The sequence below is a fragment of the Aegilops tauschii genome, chromosome 3 (assembly GCF_002575655.3).
Source record: "Aegilops tauschii subsp. strangulata cultivar AL8/78 chromosome 3, Aet v6.0, whole genome shotgun sequence".
Taxonomy (NCBI): domain Eukaryota; kingdom Viridiplantae; phylum Streptophyta; class Magnoliopsida; order Poales; family Poaceae; genus Aegilops; species Aegilops tauschii.
In genome coordinates, this window is record NC_053037.3 from 570,251,199 (window position 1) to 570,261,943 (window position 10,745).

General features: G+C 44.0%; 1 protein-coding gene across 2 annotated transcripts; it reads right to left on the reverse strand.

Moving 5' to 3' along the window:
* Positions 1-304: 304 nt before the first annotated feature.
* LOC109732845 (uncharacterized) lies at positions 305-5,096 on the reverse strand. Of its 2 annotated transcripts, none has more exons than XM_020292048.4 (6): positions 4,447-5,096; positions 4,212-4,347; positions 3,415-3,513; positions 1,671-2,066; positions 888-980; positions 305-475 (listed from the first exon to the last, which is right to left on the reverse strand). In XM_020292048.4, exons 2-6 carry the CDS (start codon positions 4,255-4,257, stop codon positions 453-455), a joined length of 657 nt encoding a protein of 218 aa, XP_020147637.2. In that variant the 5' UTR covers positions 4,258-4,347; positions 4,447-5,096; the 3' UTR covers positions 305-452. The 2 variants fall into 2 exon arrangements, with proteins under 2 accessions (XP_020147637.2, XP_020147636.2); XM_020292047.4 differs by having other exon boundaries at positions 3,376-3,513; positions 4,447-5,066.
* Positions 5,097-10,745: the final 5,649 nt, after the last annotated feature.

Consider the following 10,745-nt stretch of genomic DNA (forward strand, 5'->3'; position numbering starts at 1 on the left):
GGGTGTTTTACATGGGCCGAGCCCAACAATTCGGCCTTTTTACTGTATATTTGTTATGTTAATTTACTCTAGCTACATGGGCCTGGCCCAACAATTTGGCCTTTTTATTTTCTAGGGCATGGCCTTTTTGCTAGTCTATTGATTTTCTATTTTCAACCATTTTATTTTGCAGCTGGTCCCACCACAGATTGGTCCCACTTGTCATGCTTATCCCAAAATTGGTCCCACACATCAAAAATTTCGAACTTTGCCAAACAACCATTATATCATTTCACAGGTATTCAAATCACATACACAATAATTATCAGACTAGAGAGCAAACGAAAGTCATCCAAAACAACACTACATTGGTCTATTACAATCATTACAGTATACTACAAGCCGGATATGCCTACTACTGCCTACAATTACAACACATAATATGCTACTGTTTGTTGATATACTTCACAGCTTCAGACTTTGATTCGCACTTCACCTGTGCAAAGAATAAGAATGAAAATATAAGAATAAGAATGTGTACATAACATCAAACAATAGCCAATGAGGAATCCAATAACTTATAAGCAAAAATTGACAGCAAATGCCATGTGGATAAATAGTATGACTAACACTAACCAGTATATGTTCATGGAGTGACAAATGTTCTCACTAGCTAGGATTTTTTTGGCATATAGTATACTGACATGTGCAACTCTTAACTAAATTGATCATAGAAATGAAAAGAACTATAATAACGAGTTCATTCATTCATTCATTCAAAATCCAGGCATGTCAAATTTTAAGCACCAACAGAACAGATCTAACAAATCAGACTATAATCATCATGCATCAGGATTTATGGTTCGAGCAAAACTGTAAGGAGACAGAGATACACGCATCAAGCATACCAGCTACTACAATAAGAGGTCGAGATGCTGTATGCACCCCGGCAGTCGTGCAATAGCTAGGGATTGAGGAGGATGAGCTTGCTCCCATTGTACCTGGATGGTAGGCAAGAAAACAAGTTATGGCAGCAGAAGCATCATGTTGTATCCACCGTACCTTGGTCATATTTAGGTACACAATTAGGTAATATGTCGATAAAAAGTACTCAGTAGCTACAATGTATAGTTTACACGTATGAATGGAAGATTCAGCAAAGGCATGTTGATAAAACAGTGAAAACAATGGTATCAGGTATACCGCCATGCATGAGCACTTCATGATATTTATATTCATCATCATAGCAACCTATAACCACCTATGCTCATTGTTACAAATCTATGCATAGTTAAAAAATAAACCTATCTATTTGAAACCAGAATAGATTTCTCACTCAAATCTGAATTCATTAGTTTATCCTCCAGACTATTGAAATCTCAGGCCTCTAATTCGCTAGGTTCTTGGGCAACAAACATCATTGCAAATTTGCAATGCAGCATAGATAAACCAAATGTAAGATCAGAAACAACAAGGTAGAATCATCTAGACCACATGTTTACCAGCAAAAAAATCTAGAACACATGTTCAACCGGAATGCACTATTCCATTCTCGTTATATTAACATAGAGGAACTTCGTCTATTAGACGATCCCCACAAGGACCAAGCATCCACACTGCACACACAGCATGCTCGCATGCACAGAAATAGAGCTCAGGCAGTAGCAAATAAACATTGATGGATTACCCACCGTGCATAGACCAATCAGCAACAGCAGCAACAGTAGGTAGTAGAAGAAGCAGAAGGGGGAGGGCACTGTCTTGAGAGGAACTCCCCTGATTGCAGGAACCACAAAACAGCTGGTGGAGCACGGCCACCGCCATCTGCGCGAGCTCACTCCTTCCTTGGTAGAGGGCGGCAAGGTCCAAGCCACGGCCTTGATGCCCGCCGGCAGATCTGGTGGATGTGCTCACCGCCGCACCAAGATCGACGGGATAGGGTTCCCGGAGGAAGCGACCAAGCCGCGTCCGCCGTGCACAGGGCCACGACCAGGCGTCGGGGAGGACGGGGCCGGAGTAGGTGAAGAGGCCATCATCCTTCTTGTGGTGCATGCCGTTGCCGTTGGAGTCGGGCATTTTCGGAACCCCTATAAATGAGATGGAAAACAGATTAGTCATAAGTAAACAATCATTGTTTGCATCAGTACATTGACACTTGCAAGTTTATTATTGCACTGGTAACCAGCAAGGTTATGTTTCAGTAACTGCAAATTGTGGCAAATTGTGGTTAATTCGCCCTGGTATGTAGTCAGTACTATCCAAGAATACATGAATGATATATATAGTAAACAGACAGTGTAGGGAGCACTGCATAACTGTATGATATCTAAGCTAAAAAGCACTGTGTAACTATATGAACTCTACGCTAAAAGGTCTTTGGAAGTGTATGTCAGCAGACAGAATGGTAATCGGTGTACTCTGCTATTTTACATACTATACACAAAACAGATTAAATGTCCATGGACAATTCTAGTAAACGCAAAAATAGTATCATCAGTTGGGATCACTTCTGATTTTGCTTGCTCGCACACCAACCACAAACGTGATCACAACCAAGTATTTAACCAGTTTGCCGCCAAGTTTAAGTTACTACAAACCGGAAGTGAATAATCAATTATTAAAGATAATGAAGTTAATCGAACAATTTTACACATGTATAATGGCGTGAATAGAGCAATAGAGCAATGCCCAATCTGATATGATGCAATATGAGTATGTACATTACAAGGAACAGTTTTCTGCATTGACAACAGAAGCTATGCTCACAAATTTATATTGTAGGTACAAGAAATGTGCCAGACATCATATAAGCATACACAATTACACACATGATACTTAGATCACACTGTCAATTCATACTACACTAGTCACTCTTATGAGATATTGGCATGCAGCTGTACACACCTAGTTGACCATGACAATTTATAATACACAAGTCAATCTTATATAATATAATTGAACAAAACACTGTCATGCATTTACTGGACTATGACCAGGTGCAAGTTGATGAGAATCATCATGCTGAAACTGATACAACCACATCATATCCTTCTAACGTTCTTAGTTCACTCAGAAAACACTTTACCAACAGCACATAATTGCAGTCTGAAAACACAATTCACTCAAAAGGCATATCATTAATATCACATAATCACAGCCAAAAATCCACATTCACTCATGTAGCATAGCATCAAGACCTCACAGTCAAAACTTCTGACCAGGAACCGATGGAATCACTATCATAATGTTCTCTCACACAAAGGCATACATGTATCAACATGCAACATGCTGCCTTTTGGAATTGAATCACATAATGAGGATAAACAGAAGGAAGTGGTATGTGTAAAACAAGCAGCATTCATCAGGATTAAATGGTTAATGCTTAAGGCCACTAACCCCTACACCTGAACCTGAAGATGAACCAAGTACACCTACATGCATGGTGATGTTGTGGACTTGACACAGCAGCTGCGACGTCAGGCTCGGGTAGTTCGGGATGCGGAAGTTGGGTGTCTTCTTGGTGGTCACCGCGACCTGCAAGATCAAAAAACCTCAGCAATCCATGTATGAAATTTAGTGATCTAAATCAAATGACATATACAGGTCTAATGGGTTTTCTTGTGGATTGAGACAGATATCTATCAAGCACTTGACTGAAACAGCAAGAAATCGTCAGCCTCCACCTCTAGTCTGGTACCAAATCCCCGCAAAATCATGCGGGCCAAAGTCACAAGCACAAAAGCAGGTTACAGCCAGGATGTATGATAATTTTCTACTATGCACTAGTATTGCTGGATAACTCGTCTAGCAAGACAAAATACACAGGATAACTCATCGGGCGTACAAGGCGGGCTTGCTGCAACCACAAAATCACAAGCCCTCTAAAACCTGGTGCCCATGTTCCTATTATTGTTTGTTCGTTCATTCATCACCCTAGCGTAGCGGATTCTATCTAACTAGGTGATATGTGTGGCTTGGCGACAAAGCGATCTAAGAAAGTAATCTAGCAACATCTGATCTGAGATAATCATCCATCCACGCTTGTGATTATGTAGGAACAGTAGTAGTAACCGGCACGACGCAGTGAAAGGAAACAATAATTGGTGATTAACAATACAGTACATGATCTACACAGTTAACTGAAGCGTTCCTGTCTGAATCCACACAGTTCACTGAATATCTCAAACACTGCATCTTCAGGTCTGACAAGGCAGGGAGAGGGAGGGGGTTACCTGCAGCTGCAGGCAGGAAGATGGGTGGGAGTTGGGCGAGGTCCATGGTGACCTTCCTTGCTTCCTCCCTCCCTGCTCGGGTGGTTCTCCAATCCAATACATCCTCCAGGCCTAGCTAGGGTTTTTTCTTCTTCTCCTGTAGCAATGGAAAGGGAGGACCATGGCATCACCAACAGTACAGAACTGAGCAACAAACAAAAGCAGAAGCAAATCGAAATCGAAACGAATCAAACACCTTGATGATGGAGCTCCATGGATGGCTTGGAGAAGGTCGGGGCAGAGGAGGCGCAGCGAGCACGGGATCTTCGAGCGCCCTGAGGGAGAAAGGAAGGAGGCGGTGGCGGGGCGACGCAGCCGACCTCCGTCACTTCGGGTGGGTCCTGGCCGCCGGGTCGATCTGAGACTGGGAGAGAAGGTGCAGGCGATGGATGTAGGGAATCGCCGGTGGGGAGGTCGCCGGGGTGGGGGTGGTGGGCGGCGGCGGCGGCGCCGTGGGATGGGCGTGAATCAGGAGGGGAATGGAAGAGACAGAGAGTTGCGCGGGCTCGACGCAGTCGAAGGGCGGGAAGTCGAAGTCGGCGAGCAGCGGGTTGCTGCTGCTGTCGGCGTCCGCCATGGCGTCGGGGGCAGCGGTGGATTAGGCAGAGCGGGCGGGGGTGGCGGAAGGGGGGTGGTCGGGGCTGGGGGAGGAAGAATTATGGCCAAATTATGGGTGGGGGAAGGGGAGGGGTGAGAGGAGTAGGGCGTGGGGGAGGCCATGGACGGTGGCGAGCTCCGCTAGAGGTAGGTGGCGGTGGCGATCTGGAAGGAAGGAGGCGAGCTCTCGCTCTCTCTCTCTACATCGGGCGAGACAGCGAGGAGAAAGGAGGATCGATTGATGGATGTGGGAAAGAAAGGAGACGGGGGGGGGGGGGTGGACGGAAAATGACCAGCTAGGGTTTCGGGGTTGGTGTGGAAGGGTTGAGGACTGCCGTTGGATCTGCCAGCATCCGACGGCGTATGATGCACGATCCGCGTGAGACGTCAATGGACCAATCAGAATGCAGTATGATGTTATGACCATCTAAATAGGTCATATTTGCCAAAAAATAATGTGTTAAAATCATATCAGCTATTTTATGACCTAAGAAATTCAAAAAGAAAATGGAAACCTTCTCATTGTGTCACCAAAATGTTAACAAGTTTACAGAAGAAAATAACAAACAAGAAAAAAGATAAATATCTTTAAAGAGGTGTCGTGAGATATGAGTTTTTTGGCAAAAAAAAACATTTTCCTTTTTTCGAATGCCTGAAATGAGTTTTTTTTTGTGAAGGACCTACAATATATTTGTTCAAAAACTAGACCAAATCAATTTTATAAAATTCTAGGCCATATTTAATGCACAATTGACTAAATGGTTGGGTGTCACAAGCTTTGATCCACCTGTGGTGAAAAAGACAAATTTCCGCCGATTCAGCAGGAAGCGGGTCAAATTTGAACTGCGATTGCCTTATAGTTTGTTCTTTATTTTTTCCAAAAATCATTTCTAGGTACATAAGTATCTATTTAATCACAGAAAAATCAAAAAATTTCCAATATTCAACCACTAGCTAGGAACAGTCAAGCCCGCCGTTTTGACCGCATTTTGAAACGGGCATAAAAAAATAAAAAAAATAAAAAATTGGAAAACCTTCGCATTGTGTCATTATATGTGGCCAAGTTATCAGGAAAAATAATAAACTTGTAATACGATAATTATTTAAAAAAGTGTGCTATCATGTGTGGAGATCAATGGCTTTCAAGCCAAATGATCAATCTTATGGACACATTCATGACATAGTTTGTTAAAATGATCTCATATTGTGCACAAGGGTACACATTGGAATGGCAAACAATGTTGCCTAAGGAAGTTTTCATTTTCTTTGGACGAAAAAATCATTTTCCATTTTTCGAGTGCCCAAAATGAGTTCTTTTGTGAAGGACCTACCAAATATTTGTTGCAAAATTGGACCAAATAAATTTTCTAAAATACTAGGCCATATTTAATGCATAATTGACCAAATGGTTGGGTGTCAAAAGTTTTGATCAATCTCTCATGAAAAAGACAAATTTCTGTCGTTTTAGTAGGAAGCGGGTCAAATTTGAACTGCGGCTGCCTCACAGTTTGCTATTTATTAAAAAAAAATCATTTCTAGGTACAAAAGTATCTATTTAATCAGAGAAACACAAAAAAATTCCAAGATTCAACAACTAGCTAGGAACGGTCATTCCCGCCGTTTTGACCGCATTTTGAAATGGGCATAAAAAATTCAAAAAAATAAAAAAATTGGGAAACCTTCGCATTGCGTCATTATATGTGGCCAAGTTCCCAGGAAAAATAACAAACTTGTAATACGGCATTTATTTTAAAAAAGTGTTCTTAGAAACGAGCTATTACATGTGGAGATGAATGGCTTTCAAGCCAAATGATCAATCTTATGGCCACATTCATGGCATAGTGTGTTCAAATGATCTCATATTGTGCACAAAGGGTGCATATTGGAATGGCAAGCAATGTTGTCTAAGGAAGTTTTCATTTTCTTTGGATGAAAAAACCATTTTCCATTTTTCGAGTGCCCAAAAGGAGGTTTTTTTGTGAAGGACCTCCCAAATAATTGTTGCAAAATTGTACCAAATAAATTTTCTAAAATACTAGGACATATTTAATGCACAATTGACAAAATGGTTGGGTGTAAAAAGTTTTGATCCACCTCTAGTGAAAAAGACATATTTCCGCCGATTCAGTTGGAAGCGGGTCAAATTTGAACTACAGCTGCCTCATAGTTTGCTATTTATTTTTTCCAAAAATCATTTCTAGGTACATAAGTATCTATTTAATCAGAGAAACACCAAAAAAATTCCAAGATTCAACCACTAGCTAGGAACGGTTATTCCCGCCGTTTTGACCGCATTTTGAAACGGGGATAAAAATTAAAAAAAATCAAAAAATTGGGAAACCTTCGCATTGTGTCATTATATGTGTCCAAGTTCCCAGGAAAAATAACAAACTTGTAATACGGCAATTATTTTAAAAAAGTGTTCTCAGAAACGAGCTATCACGTGTGGAGATCAATGGATTTCAAGCCAAATGATCAATCTTATGGCCACATTCATGGCATAGTTTGTTCAAATGATCTCATATTATGCACAAGGGTGCATATGAATGGCAAACAATGTTTCCTAAGGAAGTTTTCATTTTCTTTGGACGAAAAAACCATTTTCCATTTTTCAAGTGCCCAAAAGGAGGTTTTTTTTTGTGAAGGACCTCCCAAATAATTGTTGCAAAATTGGACCAAATAAATTTTATAAAATACTAGGACATATTTAATGCACAATTGACAAAATGGTTGGGTGTAAAAAGTTTTGATCCACCTCTCGTGAAAAAGACAAATTTCCACCGATTCAGCTGGAACCGGGTCAAATTTGAACTGCAGCTGCCTCATAGTTTGCTATTTATTTTTTTCCAAAAATCATTTCTAGTTACATAAGTACCTATATAATCATAAATACATGGTTTGGTGGCGATACGTCGAGGTTTGGGCAGTGGCCGAGGCCCCCAACTCTAGAGCGCGTAAACTCGCATGCCCGCCGCGTGGTCATCGCGTGACCGTGGCATTGCCATGTGTTCTGGGCGGCCTAGGTACTCTAGTGGGTTGGGCACTCCCTAGGTATGTGCTAGGAAGAAAATTACAACATAAGATTCTCACGAGGAGACCGATCGATGCTCAAACATGAATTAGCAGCCAAGTGTTTGATTAGCGGTACGAGAAATGTACATGGCTAATGGGCGTGAATTTTGGCTGAGGATGATCAGTTACTAAGAAGACCGTCTTCACAAATTTTCAGCTCAAAAGGAGGAGCCTATGTGGTACTTGCTTTGCAAAGTACCACACTGGACATAAATACGAATGTTGAAGCTAGGCTCAGAATAATGAATGGATTGAGCTGGCATTTGGTGGAGGATGGTTATTTGGGCATAGGAAAGCACTGTAGAAAATGGATACTATTTGGACATGCCAAAGTGGTACTTCCTTCACAAAGTGCTGCTTTGAATAGAATAGGAAAATGAATATCGTTGAATTATTTTTGAACTAGGCAAGGAAGGTTTTTGACATATTTGATGAAGATATGATCCAAACAATTTACGAGAATTTTTTGGGAATTTTTGGAATAACAAAAATATAGGTTGCTTCACAACCTAGGGCAAAAATTGACACATGGACATGACACATAGGCAAAACTGATGAGATGGCGCCTAGTCATCGCAACCCACCACAATTTACAAGGCTATGACCATCTACATTGGTCGTTAACAACTAGAAACAAGGCAGCGGACTAGCGCTGTTTGCTTTATGACCATTTTGTGTAAGGAAATTACGACCTTTCTGACCAAAATGGTCGCAATGGTTTAGGGTTTGGAGCCCCCCGAACAGCTTTTGACCAATTGGTCTCAAATGGTCATAGATCTATGACCAATTATTCCAGGGTCACTGATAGAAGGTCACTAGTTGACATATTTCTTGTAGTGTGGCCGGAGGTGGAAGCAGTGAGAAAGGTGACTGCTCAGTCAGCTGTCAAGTTTTTCAAAGGACTGGTCTGCCATTTTGGTGTGCCAAATAGAGTCATCACCGACAACAGCACGTAGTTCACGAGCCACACCTTCATGCAATACATTCAAGACCTCGGCAGCAAGGTCTGTTTTGCTTCCGTGGCACACCCACGGAGCAACGGCCAAGCGGAGAGTGCGAATGCTGAAGTGTTGCGAGGCCTAAGGACAAAGACTTTTGACAAGCTGCGCAAGAGCGGAAGGCGCTGGATTGATGAATTGCCGGCGGTTCTTTGGTCGATCAGGACGACGCCAAATCGAGCCACCAGCCAGACACCTTTTGCCCTGGGCTACGGGGCAGAAGCAGTTCTCCCCACGGAACTCATATACGGGTCACCTCGAGTGCTCGCTTATGATGAGCTTGAGCAAGAGCAGTTGTGCCAAGATGACGCGACGCTCCTTGAGGAAGATCGTCTTCAGGCGGCTGTGAGAGCAGCGCGCTACCAGCAAGCCTTGCGCCGCTACCATAGCCGCAAGGTTCATGCCCGAAGCTTTGAGGAAGGCGACCTTGTTCTTCAGCGCATTCAGTCGGCCAAGAATGCCAACAAGTTGACGCCAAAGTGGGAAGGCCCTTATCGGGTAATACGAGTCACCAGGCCCGACGCAGTCCGCCTGGAGACCGAAGATGCCGTCCCAGTGAGCAACTCCTGGAACATCGAGCATCTTCGCAAGTTTTACCCATAAGGCGCGGCTTGCCGGGCCTCCCGGCAAGCCACCTTTTGTACAAGCTTTGCCAGCAAGGCATGTAACCCTTCGTAGAAAGCCAGGCGCAGACCCTGAGCATAAATAAATGAAGCGCTGGTGCCCTAAGTCATAGCATGCATGCTAGGTCGAGTCTCTTCCTTGGTTAGGGTTGATAGTGCTTAGCAGCGACTAACCCCTAGCCTAGAGGTCGAGTGCGCGTCTATCTGTTTCTCTTCTGTCCTCTTTTGGTTCGCAGGGCACATGAGCACTTCTGCCGAGCTACTTGGAAGAAAGAAAACGGACCGGCGTCCCGACCCCGGCAAACCAGAGTTGCCGGGGGCTGCGAGCACAAGGATCCAACCACGGCAATATGAGATTGTCGGGGGGCTGCAAATCCAGATAAGTCTTTTATCCTCTGTCATGCATTTCGGAACAGGACTGGGGCATCTGAAACCTCGTTTTTATCTCTAGGCTGCCGTGCTCCCCTTTTTCCTATACCTAAGGATTATTTCCTGGGTCCGGATTTGGTTGTAGCCGCGGCGGCAAGGAGGTAGAACGAGGATCCTAAAGCCCACTTCATCCCTGCCTCCGCCAAGAGCGGGAGAACGGTCGAGTGGAGTGGGGGGACGGCAAGGCCTGTTGCCAGGCGAAAAACGTTTATCTTAAAACAATAACAAGGATTCGCTCCTTGTCGCGGGATTTACCCACGGACAAAAAACCCGGCAAGCATCCCTTTTTCATTAAAAACATCCCATACAGGTACAGTTCGTACGGAATGAAAAACATGAACAAAGGGGATTACGAGCTTTAAATTTAACGAAGGCCCGCAGGCTTACAAACTAAAAAAGAGATAAGATGCCCGTAATCCCTTTCTTGTCCCTCTCCTCAGGAGGCAGGTCAAGGAGGCGAGAGGGCAAAAGGGGCGCCTAGGCGAGCTACGAGCAGCAGGAAGCACCAAGAGAACACCTCGGTGGCCGCCCACGGGTGGGCCGGTGATGACGGTGCCGGGAAAGGAGCTGGAAGACGAGGCGGCAGGACCGGCAATACGCGATGAAGGCGTCGGTGCCCGCGTACTCCGAGTTGACGGCCTTGCCGCCCGCCCTCTTCCTCTTCCGCAGCCTCCCGACGCCAGCCGCCCAAGGAGACGGCCCCGAGAAGTTCAAGGAGCTGGCCCCACCCCCGGCAAACCTCTGCCGGAGGAGCGGCCAGGTGCAGATGCTGCTGC

Excerpts from the sequence above, each read along its gene's own strand:
- LOC109732845 (XM_020292047.4), bottom strand. The coding sequence starts at position 4,257 with ATGGACCTCGCCCAACTCCCACCCATCTTCCTGCCTGCAGCTGCAG. Across the intron at positions 3,514-4,211 it reads CTTCCTGCCTGCAGCTGCAG|GTCGCGGTGACCACCAAGAA; the intron begins GTAACCCCCTCC and ends TTGATCTTGCAG. Across the intron at positions 981-1,670 it reads TGCTGATTGGTCTATGCACG|GTACAATGGGAGCAAGCTCA; the intron begins GTGGGTAATCCA and ends CCTACCATCCAG.